The 15681-nt window shown below is 38.6% G+C and overlaps 1 protein-coding gene across 2 annotated transcripts in view; it reads right to left on the bottom strand.

The window, feature by feature from the left end:
- Window positions 1-15681, bottom strand: part of SYCP2 (synaptonemal complex protein 2) — a 57522-nt gene that overhangs the window by 37086 nt on the left and 4755 nt on the right. For both annotated transcript variants that reach the window (XM_027046576.2, XM_027046577.2), the window contains exon 8: window positions 11624-11684. In XM_027046576.2, the coding sequence (XP_026902377.2) occupies window positions 11624-11684 (61 nt within the window). The remainder of the gene's footprint in view (window positions 1-11623; window positions 11685-15681) is intronic.

Here is a 15681-nt window from a genome sequence, read left to right as displayed (position 1 = left end):
GACACTCACAGGTTCTTAGTAAATATTTCTGGAACACATCTAAGGGAACTATTTGCTTAACTTAAAAGAGGCAAACGAAATAACTTCAGTTCCATACATAAATAAGTATATTTTTAGGCAAAAGCATCTGTTCAAACACTTCTGTTAAAGCCGGTTGTTACAAACAAGTTGACAGTCAACAACGGTCAAAAAACTTGAGTGCCAGGAAACTGAAGAAGAATACGGTGCAATTCCTCATGAATTCACTGATCCAGTGAAAACAGTTAGTGCCAGTGCGTAAGAGGGATTTAGCTCCCTTCGGAATCACTTGGCATCCAATTCAAGTGCCTGTACTATGGATTACAGGCCACCAGGGTCCTGTCCTACTCTGCCAGTGCTCCTGTTGACTGGCAAGTCATCACACCTGCCCTCAGTGTACACTTTGGGGCAGGAGGACAACACCCTGATGGAAATGGAGCACACCACGTAGAAAAATTTCTCTACATCAGGGAAAGCTCTACTGGCTACTCCATGACCTAACCCACGGGATAACTGTCTCCATTGGCTATAAAATTCTGATCGCTATGAGGCTTACTCAAGCAGAATATGGGTTGTTTTTGCAACGATATGGTCATGAAAGCTTCCAGAGTAACATCTGTCATGGTAATAAGAATTATTAATTGCTTGAAGACAGTGGTGACAGTCTCTAATTTAAAGAGTGTGGTGGTTTTATTTTGGGAATAAAAGTCATGTGTGTCAACAGGAACAGGTATTCAGACTTTAGAGATGAAAGTTTTGGTGACTTTGAAGACAATAATGTTTTGAATGCTGATGATGAATATTAGAAAATTTATAATCCTGATGTATATTTTTGCTGATTATTGTATCGCTCTGATCTGATTTTTTTCTGCAGCTTGCTATGAACTAGTAAATGAAACATTTACTTCGCTGCTTACATAACCACGGTATTAGAAATTACTTCCAATGTTGCTGAATGCTTTGCGCCTTTATGTGCAAAGTATCCTCCACATATATTGTAACTATATAAGAATTAGTTGATATTTGTTATCTTTTATTGTCAGCTTTGTTGAAACTTCTGGTATTTCCTTTGACTGCGTGGACTATGTCATGGCTTGTTTTTAATTAGCAATATTACTGAGATATCAGAAAAGTCATTTTATTGCTTGCTAAAGAATCCAAGTATTTACAGATAAACATATTTGGACCTTATGTTATCTACATACCCATAGGAGATTCTAATACACTATAGGTACATGAATATAATAGGTTTTCTCCTGCAAAGGCCTTTAAAAAATTTTTAAGATCATCCATGGAGACTAAATAAATAAAAATTCTTACATATTATATACAAAAGGGTCTAACTGCATGCACCCCATTGTGCTGCCTCCTCATCCCCTAGTCTGCAAGTATACTAACTGATCTCCAGGTTTTGCGCTTTTTTTGTTTTTTTGTTTTTTACTTCCATGGGTGCCATTCATGTAAAAATTCGGTCTTGCCTGCTCCATACAGGTTACATTAGATTACCACATTATTATGAAGGATATTAAAGGATACAAACAAACAGCCAGGTGGAGAGATAAGTAGCGTGAGGTCTGGAAGGGTCCGGAGACAGGAGCTCCTATCCCTGTGAATTTTAGGTTGTACCACCCTCCTGGCACAATGATACATTCTTATTCACCAATCAGGAAGCCCCCCCCCAAACACTTTTAATCCACATATAAAGAACTTAATTTTTTTTATAAAAGTATCCTCGTAAAATCAGGATGAGTTTTATATCGGAAAATCTTAAAAATCAACTTCAAGTTATGCTATTAAAACAATGAAAATAACTTTTTTTTGCCCAATTATGTGCAGCTACACTTGGCAAGATGCAAGTCACAACCGCATTAAGAAGTGGCAGCAGTGATTGGCGTGAAAATAGAGGAGAGAGAAGAAATTGAAAAGATTTTAAGAGACAGTAAAAAATGGATGTGGAAAAAGATCAGTTAAGGGAAGGAAACGATCAAGAGTGGCTTCTGTATGGGGCGGGGGGAGCTGGAAGGTTATCCTACCATTTGTCAAAACAGGAAATAAAAAAGGAGTTTGGCGGGATAGAATCATGAGTTTAGTTTTATTTTTATCAATTTTAAGTTTATTTAAATTCAAGTTAGTTAACACACAGTGTAGCGTTGGTTTCAGTGATTCATCACTTACATATAACACCAATTGGTCAACACAACAGTGCCCGCCTTAATGCCCATCCCCCATTTAGCCCACCCGCTCACCTACTTCCCCTCCAGCAACCCTCAGTTTGTTCTCTGTATTTAAGAGCCTCTGGGAGCGCCTGGGTGGCTCAGTCGGTTAAGCGTCCGACTTCGGCTCAGGTCATGATCTCACGGTTCGTGGGTTCGAGCCCCGCGTCGGGCTCTGGGCTGACAGCTCAGAGCCTGGACCCCGCTTCAGATTCTGTGTCTCCCTCTGTCTGCCCCTCCACTGCTTGCACTCTGTCTCTTGCATCGTCTCAAAAATAAATAAACATAAAAAAAAAAAGAGCCCCTGGTGGCTTGCCCCCGTCTCTGTTTTTATCTTAGTTTTTCTTCCCTTCCCCTACGTTCATCTGTTGCGTTTCTTAAATTCCACATATGAGTGAGTTAGGGTTAGGGTTATTTGTCTGACTTATTTTGTTTAGCATAATGCATTCTAGTTCCATCCATGTTGTTGCAAATGGCAAGATTTCATTCTTTTTGATGCTGAGTAATATTCCATTGTGTGTGTGTGTGTGTGTGTGTACCACATTTTCTTTATCCATACATTGGTCAATGGACATGTGGGCTCTTTCCATAATTTGGCTATTGTTGACAGTGCTGCTATAAACATCGGGGTGCATGTGCCCCTTCAAATCAGCATTTTTGTATCCTTTGGATAAATACCTACTAGTGTATTCCTAGGTCTTAGGGTAGTTCTATTTTTAATTGAGTTTAGTTTTAGACGTGGGTTTAGATATTTTAGACATCTGCAAAAATATAAAGGTGGGATAGTTTATTGCTCACATCTCTATCTAGAGCTTAGTTGAGGAATTAGGAAAAAAGATTCAAAAATCAAAGTGTAGTCAACAGTGTCAAGTGTAAGGGAAGGGTCAGAACGAGGACTGCAAGTGTGCAAACTGATACTAATAATAAAGTTTATTGTTTGGACATCTAAAATTCAGTGGAGTGGGACAGAAAACAGAATGGAGTAAGAGCAGGACGGAAAAGCAGGAGAAAAAAGATTTAGTAAAAACTCTCAAAGTTGGCTATAAATGGAAAAAGAGTAAGAGGGCTAGAGGAAGACAGAGGATCCAAGTAGGACTTTTTGTTTTAAAATACAGTAACATATGTATCATAAAAATATGGGTACCATAAAAATATAAGATGTGAGGGGCACCTGGGTGGCTCAGTCCATTAAATGTGCAACTCTTGATCTTGGCTCAGGTCATGATCTTACTCATATTGCAAAGTTTCTGACACACGCAAAAGCAAAACAACAACGACAGACAGACAGACTAAAAACTTTTTTGTACAACTGACAGCAATGGCACAAAAGCCAGGAAAGCAAAAATGGAAGTATACTCTTACGGAGTTCCCCTGCTACACATAAGAGGGTATAATATTACACACTATCAAGCTAAAGATGTATAAAATAAACCCCAAATCAACCACTGAAGGGGGTATAAAGCCAACAAAAGAGACATAATGAAATCACTGGAAAAATCAATTAATACAAAAGAAGAAAGAGAGAAAAACAAACATGGCAGAAGGAGTGGTAGGGAGAAAAAACAAGAGCTAGCTGGTAAATTTAAAGCGTATTCAAAATCACATCAAACACCGTGATTCAAAGGCAGACGTCGTCAAATTGCATTTAAAAAACAATGCCTTTAGTATATGATGCCTACAAGTAACCCACATTAAATAGACAAAAATGAGTTAAAAATAAAGATATGCCACGCCATGATTAACCAACAGAAAGCTGGAGAAGGTATCTTAATATTAAAGTAGACTACAGAGCAAAGAATTTAACTACAGGAAGAACAGGGTCATTTCATAAAGATCAAGGGGTCAATTTAACAAGAAAAGATTCTACTACATGTTTATACAACTAATCGTAGAGAGTGAAAATACCTGAAGCAAAAAATGATAGAGCTCAACAGGAAAAAAAATCACAATTACAATGGTGACTTCCATACCGCCCTCTCAGTAACACAGGACAAGTGGATGAACAGGATATGTAAGACTCAAACAACACTGTCAACCCACCCTCCCACCCAACAACAGAATGTCCATTCCTTTCAAGTGCACACAGAAGATTTATCATTACAGACCACATGCTGGGTCATAAAATAAGTGTCGAGATTTTTAAAAGGATTCTCAAATCATACAAAGTATGCCCTCAAATAACAATGAAATAGTTATCTCTGAAATCCCAAATACATGGACTCTACATAAAAAATTTCTAAATAAAACTATGGGTCAAAAAAGAAATCAAAAGAAAAATCTTAAAGAATCAGATTAATGAAAATGGAAATACAACATATGGTAATTTGCAGGATGCTGCTAGGAAGTATTCGGGGAGAATTTAAAGCTGTAAATTGTAAATGGCAGGACACCTGGTTGGCTCAGTTAGTCGGTTGAGCGTCTGACTCTTGGTCTTGGCTCAGGTCATCTTCCCAGGGTCGTGAGATTGAGCCCTGTGTCTAGCTCCACATTGGGCCCCTGCATCAGGCTCTGCACTGAGCATGGAGCCTGCTCGGGATTCTCTCTCTCTTCCTCTGCCCCTCTCCCCTCCTCTCTAAAATAAAACATAAATAAAAATTTTAAAAGCATCTTCATAAAGTACAATACAATAAAGCTGAAATGGCTATACTAGAAGAATAAACAGTCCCAGATCAATGACTTCAGCTTCTACCCTGAGACACCAGAAACAGAAAGGCAAATTAAAACTAAAGTAAGCTGAAAATAAAGAAACAAGAAACATGACAGCAGAGGTCAGCAAGATTGAAAACAGGAAAACAAAAGAGAAAAATCAATAAAACCAAGGGCTGGTTCTTTGACAATATCAATAAATCGATATTCTCCTTTCATCAGACTGATCAGGAAAAAAAGATACAAGTTATGAACATCAGAAGTGACAGAGAGGCCATCATTGTAGTCTACAGACAGTAAAGACAGGAAGGGGCCACAATAAACCACTTAACACCAATAAATCTGACAATATGGATGAAATGGAGAGATTACGAGACACAAATTATCAGTTTACTCAGGAAGAAATAGGTACCATGAAAAACCCCTTAGTTATTAAATAAACTGAATTTGTGGTTAAGAGCCTTCACAACAAAGAAAGGTGCAAATACTAGCAAGTAGTTAAGAAAGAAACAATACCAATTTTACACACATTCTCGTAGAAAACTGAAAACTACGCAGTGCCTGGGTGGCTCAGTCGGTCAAGTGTCCAGCTCCGGATTTTGGCTCAGGCCATGATCTCGCAGTTCGTGAGCTCAAGCCCCACACCAGGCAGGCTCTGTGCCAGCAGCATGGAGCCTGCTTGGGATTCTCTCTCTCTCTCTCTCTCTCTCTCTCTCTCTGTCTCTGTCTCTCTCTGCTCCCCTCTGCTTGGGCCCACTCTCAAAATAAATAAACTTAAAAACAAAAAAGAAACCTGAAGACTATGGAAAACTTGCCAATTCATTCCGTGAGGCTAGTGACACTGCCTGCACTCTGCCACAGGAAGACATAGACCTAGCATACAGAACATCAAATTCCTGCCTGACTTCTGGGAATCAGTGCCAATGATACAGAAAAGGAGAATATGTACCGAAACCAAGTGGGATTTATCCCTAGAATGCAAAGTTAGTCTAACATTGGAAAATCAATGTATTTCTATTAGGAACCTAACAGGAGAAACCATGTATTACATCAACACATGCAGGAAAAGCATTTCCCCAAACCCAACATTCTTTATTATCAAGGAGGGCTCCCAGCAGCTTAGGAATAAAAGAATTTCCTCAGTCTGATAGAGGGTACACATGAAAAAGTGTCACCGTAAATAGGCCATAGTGAAAAAAATGCTTTCCCCTTAACATCAGAAGCTAGGTCAAGACATGGGCTCCCATCACTTCTACTCAACATGGTACTGAAGGTTCCCGGCAGCGTAATATGGCAAGGAGGGAAGACTGACCCTATGGAGTGTCGTCAAGGATGTGGACAACTGGAACTCTCACACACTGGTGGTAAAAATGTAAAATGATAAAACTGCTTTGGACAAGTCTAAAAGTTTCTGAAAAAGGTAAACCTATACCTGTGCTTTTGATCACACTCCCTGGTATTTAGCCAGGAGAAATAAAAGCATATATATAATCACACATACGTGAAGATAATTATACATGAATATTTTCAGTGGCATTTTACAATAGCTGGAAACAGGGAACACTCCAGATAGTCATCAACAGGGGAATGGGCGGAACAAACTGAATCAAAACCATACACTGGAATACCATTCAGCAATAAAAAGGATTAAACTCTTGATACGTGTGATGTGGCTAAATAAAAAATAATACAAATGTATATACCAAATATGTCCTATATAAATGTACATATTATGTGTAATATATGTCATGTAAAATATGTAGAATATATACTTCTACATGTATACTTTGTATATTATATATTACATAGACAGTATACATAAATACATCATATACTGATACAAGTATGTATGTATATACATATGCATTACTAAAAGAAAGTAGCCAGAAAAAATTGCTACATGCTGATAATTCTATTTATAGAGACTGCAGAAAATGTAAACTTATCCAAGGTACAGAAAACATCAGTGACTTCCTGGGGATAGAGTAGGAGATGGGATGAACAGATCAAAAGGAGCATAGGGGTGCCTGGGTGGCTCAGTGGGTTGAGTGTCTGACTCTTGATTTTGGCTCAGGTCACGATCCCAGGGTCACGGGATCAAGCCCTGTTTTGGGCTCCACACTGTGTGTAGAGCCTGCTTGAGATTCTCTCTTTCCCTCTGCCCTTCTCCCGTGCTCATGCTTTCTCTCTCTCAAAATTAAAAATTAATAAATCTTTTTTTTTTTAACGTTTATTTATTTTTGAGGCAGAGAGAGACAGAGCGTGAACGGGGGAGGGTCAGAGAGAGAGGGAGACACAGAATCGGAAGCAGGCTCCAGGCTCTGAGCCATCAGCCCAGAGCCCGACGCGGGGCTCGAACTCACAGACCGCGAGATCGTGACCTGAGTTGAAGTCGGACGCTCAACCGACTGAGCCACCCAGGCGCCCCTAAAAATTAAAAATTAAAAAAAAAAAGGAGCATAAAGAACATTTAGGGAGACTGGATATATTTACTAACTTGAATACCCTAATGGTTTCAATGTATGTTTATACATGTGAAGACTCACCAGCTTCCTCAACCCGATGGAAGTTTATCTACAAAAACCTTCAGCTAACGTCATGCTTAATGGTCAAATACTCAACATTCTTCCTTAAGCAAAGATGATGAAGAAAGCAAAGATGACCACTTTTACCACTTGTATTCAATATTGTACTAGAAGTTCTAGCCATTGCAATAATGCAAAGGGAGGAATAAAGGAAGGGAGGGAGGGGAGAATAAAAGAAGGATAAAGAAAGAAAGGGAGGGAAGAATGGAGAAGAATAAAGGAAGTAAGTTAGTTAAGGAAGGGCCTTAGAATCAGAAAGAAGTAAAACCCTATCTCTATCTGCAGATACCATGACCGACTACCTAGAATAACCTCAGGAATCCACATTACAACCACTGGAACTAAATAGTGACTTTGGCAAGACTGTAGGATACGAGGCAAGTATTGCAAAATCAGTTATATTTTTATATACTAATAGAAAATATTTGGAAAATGAAATTCAAGATTCATTCCGTTTACAATCATATAAGGTAAGATTGAAGACTCAGGAATAAGTTCATCAAGGGGTGTGTAAGATTTCTACACTGAAAACTACAAAGCGCTGTGGAGCGAAATTAAAGACCTGAATAAATGTAAAGATATACCACGTTTGTGGACTGAAATACGTACTATTGTCACAATGTTGCCTCTCCCCTTCTCAAACTACAATCGCAATCATACATACTGCTACACCCAGCGGGCCTTTTGTAGCAAGTAGTAGGTCAACTCTAAAAGTTATATGGAAATACAAAAGATCTAGAATTTCCTGGAAAAAAAACCCCCACAATTTTAGAAGACTTGTACTACCCAATTTCAAAACTAAAAATCTACAGTAATTAAAACAGTGTGGGACTGGCATAGTGAAAGGAAAATAGATCCGTGGGATGGAGTACGGCTTTAAGAAATAAGATGTGAACTTCTATCAGTCATCTGACTTTCAAGAAGGGAATCCATGACATCCAGTGGGGAAAGGAAAGCCTTTTCATCAAATAGTCCTAGAAGTAACTGCATGTCCATTGAAAAATAAAAATGAACCTCAACTCCTGTATCATACCAGAACCAAATATTCATTTGTAATGGATCATAATCCTAAACATAAAAGCTAAAACCACGAAGTTCTGACAGAAAAACAAAAGTTCTTTATGATTTGGTAGTAGGCAAAAGTTACATAAAGCTATAAGCACAAATGAAAAAAGTGATAAAGTGGACTGTAAACTTAAAGACTTCTGCTCATTAAAGACACCATTAACAAACTTAAAAAGCAAGACACAGATGGGGAGAGAATACACATATGTATCTATCAAAGGATCGGTATGCACGATATTTGTAAGAATCCAAAAACTTAATATAAAAAAAGACAGCCCAGTAAAAAAAAGGACAAAATATTTAAACAGATACGTCACAAAGGAATATATATGAATGACAACCAAGCATATGTAAAAGCGCTCGAAGTCCGGAATTGTGATGCCTACAGCTTTGGTTTTCTTTTTCCACATCACTTTGGCTATTCGGGGTCTTTTGCGATTTCATCCAAATTTTAGAATCGTTTGTTGCGGCTCTGTGAAGAATGCTGGTAATATTTTGATAGGGATTTCACTGAATGTGTAGATTGCTTTGGGTAGTACTGACATTTTAACAATAATTGTTCTTCCAATCCATGAGCATGGAATGTTTTTCCATTTCTTTGTGTCTTCTTCAATTTCTTTCACAAGCTTTCTATAGTTTTCAGCATACAGATCTTTTAGCTCTTCAACTAGGTTTACTCCTACGTGTTTTATGGGTTTTGGGGCAACTGTAAATGGGACTGATTCCTTGATTTGTCTTTATGCTGTTTCATAAGTGGTATGTAGAAATACAACTGATTTCTTTCTGCACATTGATCTCATATCCTGCTACTCTGCTGAATTCATGTATCAGTATCAGCAGTTTTTTGGTGGAGGCTTTTGGGTTTTCCACGTAGAGTATCAGACTGCAAGCTATACTACAAGACTGTAATCAAGATACCATGGTACTGGCACAAAAACAGACACATAGATCAACGGAAGAGAATAGAGAACCCAGAAATGGACCCACCAAGGTACGGCCAACTAATCTTTGACAAATCAGGAAAGAGTATCCAATGGAAAAAGACAGTCTCTTCAGCAAGTGGTACTGGGAAAACTGGACAGCGACATGCAGAAGAATGAACCTGGACCACTTTCGTACACCACACACAAAAATAAACTCAAAATGGATAAAAAACCTAAATGTAAGACAGGAAACCATCAAAATTCTAGAGGAGAAAACAAACAACAAACTCTTTGACCTTAGCTACGGCAACTTCTTACTAGACACGTCTCTGGAGGCAAGGGAAACAAAAGCAAAAACGAACTATTGGGACCTCATCGAGATAAAAAGCTTCTGCACAGTAAAGGAAACAATCAACAAAACTAAAAGGCAACTGACAGAATGGGAGAAGATATTTGCAAATGATGTATCAGACAAAGGCTTAGCATCCAAAATGTATAAAGGACTTCTCAAGCTCAACACCCAAAAAACAAATATTCCAGTGAAGAAATGAGCAAAATACATGAATAGACACTTTTCCAAAGAAGACATACAGATTGCTAACAGACACATGAAAAGAGACTCAACATCACTCATCATCAGGGAAATACAAATCAAAACCACAATGAGATACCACCTCACACCTTTCAGAATGGCTAAAATTAACAACTCAGGCAACAACAGATGTTGGCGAGAGAACACCCCAAAGTGTTCAAAAAGGAAACCCTTTTGCACTGCTGGTGGGAATGCAAACTATTGCAGCCACTCTGGAAAACAGTATGGAGGTTCCTCAAAAAATTGAAAATAGAGCTATCCTACAACCCAGCAGTTGCACTACTAGGTATTTATCCAAAGGATACAAAAATGCTGATTCAAAGGGGCACATGCACCCCAACGTTTACAGCAACACTACTGACAATAGCCAAATTATGGAAAGAGCCTGCATGTCCATCAACTGATTAATGGATAAAGGAAATGTGATGTTTATGTGTGTGTGTGTGTGTGTGTGTGTGTTATTATGTGTGTGTATGTATACGTGTGCGCAAACACACACAGTGGACTACGACTCAGAGATCAAAAAGATTGAAATCCTGCCATTTGCAACAACACTGATGGAACTGGAGGGTATTGCATTAAGCTAAATAAGTCAAAGAAAGACAAATATCATATGATTTCACACATGTGGAATTTAAGAAACACAACAGATGAACACATGGGAAGGGAAGAAAAAATAAAATAAAAACAGGGAGGCAAACCATAAGAGACTCCTAAATACCAAGAACAAACTGAGTGTTGCTGGAGAGGTGTTGGACTAAATGGGTGATGGTCATTAAAGATGAGCACAGGGTGTTATACTTAAGTGATGAATCACTAATTTCTACTCCTGAAACCATTATTACACTATAGGTTTACTAACTTGGATTTGAATTAAAAAAAAATAATAAAAGTGCTTAGCATTTCTGGTCACCAGTTATTTGAAATTAATGACAATCATGACTGGGGTGCCTAGGTGGCTCAGTCGGTTGAGCGTCCAACTCGGCTTATGGTTCATGAGTTTGAGCCCCGCGTTGGGCTCTGTGCTGACAGCTCAGAGCCCGGAGCCTGCTTTGGATTTTGTGTCTCCCTCTCTCTGTGTCCCTCCCAGCTCATGTTCTGTCTCTCTCTCTCTGTCTCAAAAATAAACAATCATTAAAAAAGTTTTTTTAATTAAAAACAAAAGACTATCATGACATACCACTACATCCCCACTGAAATGACTAAAATATATCTTGATATGTGAATCTGTAGTGGGGCCAGTCTTACAAGTTGTAGGACTTTGTCCAGCAATGTTATACAATGCCAGTCATAAAAGTGCAGGAACTAGATGTCTGGATCTAATCATACTAACAGAATAAAAAGGCAAGAGCCTTGAATATATTGACAATAAAGTGACTGATCATGGGTTTTAGACTAGATAACAAAAATAAGTTCCAAAAGGAGTTAGGAAATTGGGGGTGAGGGAAATGTGGGTTCAGGGAATTCTGTTATTAATGTGAATACAAGAAACTGTTGACTTTGTTTTCATGAGTATTTTTTTACCCCAGAGAGCATATAACTGCCATGTGATAAGAATCAAGTAGAAAATAAGCTTAATACCTTCAATGCTGTATATCTGTACTCTTTCCTCAGGCACAGTCACTGCTTCCCATTGATGATCCTTAAATTTAAAAACAGGTTTGACCATAAATAAATAATTTACCCCTGCTTTACACCCTCTTTAAACACCAGTTTTTAAGTTATACAATCAAGTTTATTTTTTATTAAGTACCACTAAGTAACCAGTTGATACAACCTATTTCTTGCTCCATCAATTGATTGTGTAATAAATACATTACAGGCCACATTTAATCTGCTTGTTCACTTTTAAAACAAAATTTGATGGTATAATTTCCTGGTTTTCTATTCTTGACTACAAAAAAAAAAAAAAAGAGTAACTACCATTAATATATATTGGAGAATATCCTTTTTAAGAATGTTACCAAATCCTGTTATTTTGCCTTTGAAATACTGTGCGAAATCATGCACATTCATCAATTCCCACTCATTGACTGTCCTTAGATTCGAACACGGAATGCATATGAATAATAGCTGAAATATTTCCCCCTTCTCCCTTCCCAGTGCTTTTGCTGAAAATTTGTATAACGGGGTAACACTGATTTCACACATGCACAAAAGCTACAGGAAAAATTAGATTCCACTGCTAAGAGATGGGATCCGAAAACCTCCCACTAATCTGGTGAGGAAAACAGACCCAGTCCTTTTGCGGTTCGGGACAATTCATTCTAGGGAATTCACCTGAACCCTCCATCTGTTTGCTAACTGCCTCCACTCCTCGGCCTGGATTGAAACCGGTGCACAGGCTGAGGGCCCCACCGCTGCTACCGCTACTGCAACCACATCTCTGGCTACGGTGCTGGCTGCCCCATATACCGCAAAACCTCAGGGCCGGGAGGAAAGGGTCGGTCTTGTCTTTTCTGCCCGACACTCCGAGCAGTTTCAGGTCTCTCTGGGTATAAAAAAACTTGCTCCCGTGAGGCATATGCAGCTGGCCATTTTCAGGTTCTAACTGCAAAGTGATGCTTCCTGCTTTACTGCCTTCCTTTTTAAGAAATTTTTATCTTAGGGACATTTTCATATGGGTTAAAAGTACAAGTCCTCGTATAACAAAACCAACTGTGCCCTCGCCGAGCCTCCACAGGCCCCGGTACGCTACGCACATCTTGCTTCACCTTCACTGCCTACCCTCCTTCTATTGTATGCTCTTCCTCTTGACCTTGGTTTTTATTTGTGGGTTTTTTTTTTTTAACGTTTATTTATTATTGAGAGACAGAGAGACACAGAGCATGAGCAGGAGAGGAGCCGAGAGGTGGAGAGACACAGAACCCGAAGCAGGCTCCAGGCTCTGCGCTGTCAGCACAGAGCCTGACGTGGGGCTCAAACCCACGAACTGCGAGACCATGACCTGAGCCGAAGTCGGACGCTCAACAGACTGAGCCACCCAGGCACGACGACCTTGGTTTTTATTTAATCTATCATCCTGGCCATCGGTTTGGAAAAGCTCTTATTCTTAAAGTAAAACAGAGTACCTCACAAAAACCCTCCTTTGAATCCAATCTCACTTTAGCGACTACTGTGCCTTCCCCTGACTTGGCATCCTGACTTCTTGCACAGACATGCAAACATTCCAGGAATGTGCAAACCGCATGGCTTCCATAGAACTGCTGTCTCACGGATCACCAGTTCTGATGTCAGTTAACACTTGATTTGACACTGTTCACCATTTCCACCCTCATAAAAAACACCCTTCTCTTCACTTTCATAACATGACACCCTTCCAGTTTGTTCTCTTTTGGCTGATTCTGTAAGTGTCCTTTGGGCTAGCATTCCTTCTACCTATGCTGTGTATATCTGTGGTTCCCAGTTCCCAGATCATTACATCATTACATCCCATGATCGTGTTTATCATCTATACATAGATGGCTTCTAAATCTCCACTGTGCACACTTCCCTCACTTGAACTTCAGATCAGTATATCCAACTGCCTAGCAGACATCTTTGCTGAATGTCCCACAAGGATCTCCATGTCAAACATGCAAAACTGAACTCCCCCTATTTCTGCTACAGAACGCATCCTCCTGTGACACAGCTCTATCCACCCACTCAAGCTTTATTAATCCTTCTTTCTCTTTTTGCCAGAGAAAAATCAGGTCTGCTCAATTCTCTTTTCAAGTCTTCCTGGAATCCATTCATTTCCATCCATCTCTACTGTCACTTTCCAAGATCACACCAGCATGACTTCTCACCAGCAGTACCACAGGTCTCCTGCCACTGGTCTTGTCCCTTTTTAATCTGTTCTCCCCACCCCCCGCAGAAGAATCTTTAACAAGAAGGTGAGCCTCAGTGCCTAGCATAAATCTTGCACATAGTAATTTCTTACTTAATGTTCCTTGAATTGATGTTACTTCCTACTTGTAACCCTTCTTTGGCTCCACACTGCTTTATTTCTTTCCAATCTCCTTTCCACTCTATGTACTAACCATACCATAAATCTTTCAGTTCTGTGAGTTTTCTATTCACTCATTCTTGCAATAAATTTGAGTCCTTGATTAGCTATAAATAAGAAGACACAAGTCCTTGATTTCATAAATCTTATACTCTGTTGGGGGAAAACAAACAACAAACAAAATGATTTTAAGCAACAATTACTACTGTAAGGGAAATAAAACAAGACAATGTGATATAATGTGGTTGGGAGGCAACTTTAGACATTAGATGGAGTTACCAGAGAATATCTCCATAAAGAAGCAATATTTGTACTGAAACCGAAATGGGAAGAAACTAAGATGCAAAGATCTGGCACCTTCTAGGCAGAAGAACCAGCAAGTAGAGAGATCCGAAATGGGCATGATCTTTGTTAAAGAAATAGAAAAAAAAAAAAAAAATGAATGTGGCTGGAACATAGTAAGCATAGAGAATGGTCCTGAGATGTCAGAGAAACAGCCAGGGGCCAGATCATAAAGACCCTCATATACAATGTTAAAGAGACAAAAGATGGGTTTTAAGCAGCCACTCTACAGAGTATGGATTCTAAGAAAGTCAGAGAGAATACAGGGAGAATGTACTATTGCTACAGAAATCCAGAAAGGAGGGGATTCTGAATACGTGTTTTGGAAGAAAAACCTCCCTACATTTGTAGATCAGTATCTGGAACACAGCAGGATTTAACACTTATAAATGCATTTTATACTATCCCTACCATGTATCATACTATAATTGCTTATTTTCTTGTCGGAATCATTCCATAACATCAAACTGAGTAAAGGTAGGGACTATATCAATCCTATTCTATCTTCTTCCAAAATGAAATCCCATTCCTAAAAATCCAGTTAAAAATATTCCTACAAACCGTAAAAGAATAATTACACTAATGAAAACTGTCAGTGACCCTGAGAAGCAGTGCTAGTATCTGGAACTCAATTTTAATTAAGTATTCTATGAAGATACTCTAACATAAAAAGAAATAATGTGGAAATCTTCAGGAGCATTTTGTTAAGGTCTATCCATAGTTTACCTGGAACAAAAAGCAGTATTTTACAAGAGCAGACTAAAATGACTAAATCCTCATTAAAGTATCCGCAACCACATCTGATTAGTAAATGCGGATCAACTCTTAGTTGGATGTTTACGAAGTGACTATATGGTTAGGACTAGAAGCTTGCCTACGGACCAAATATTAAGGATAGCTATTTGGAAACAATGACTCAAGAATTCTGCTCAGGTTAAAAAGAAGTCAGTAGAAAATATACCATCTGGCTGGAAAGTTTAAACATAGCTATTAATATAGCACATAAAGAAGCAAATCTCTTCCAAATACCACCATAAGAATCAATCCCTCTCTATTTTCAAACAGAAGATTTTAGAAGGTATAAGACCACTCGTCATTACCTGTTAATATTTTTAAGTGAGTGCCTCTGTATTTGAGTAACTGGTGTCTTTTCTAAATTTCACTCTTGTTCATATGAATGTTAAATGTTATATCATTAACATGTAATTTATTTCTGAAAAGCTCAGATTGAAAAACTAGTATTAAAATTTAGCATTTTCTGTTGCAATAAAACATCAGAAATAATTTTCATTTCTAATTAACTGCTAAA

The sequence above is a fragment of the Acinonyx jubatus genome, chromosome A3 (assembly GCF_027475565.1).
Source record: "Acinonyx jubatus isolate Ajub_Pintada_27869175 chromosome A3, VMU_Ajub_asm_v1.0, whole genome shotgun sequence".
Lineage (NCBI taxonomy): Eukaryota > Metazoa > Chordata > Mammalia > Carnivora > Felidae > Acinonyx > Acinonyx jubatus.
The sequence above is the reverse complement of the archived record's forward strand: the minus strand, read 5'-3'. Positions and strand labels throughout refer to the sequence as shown.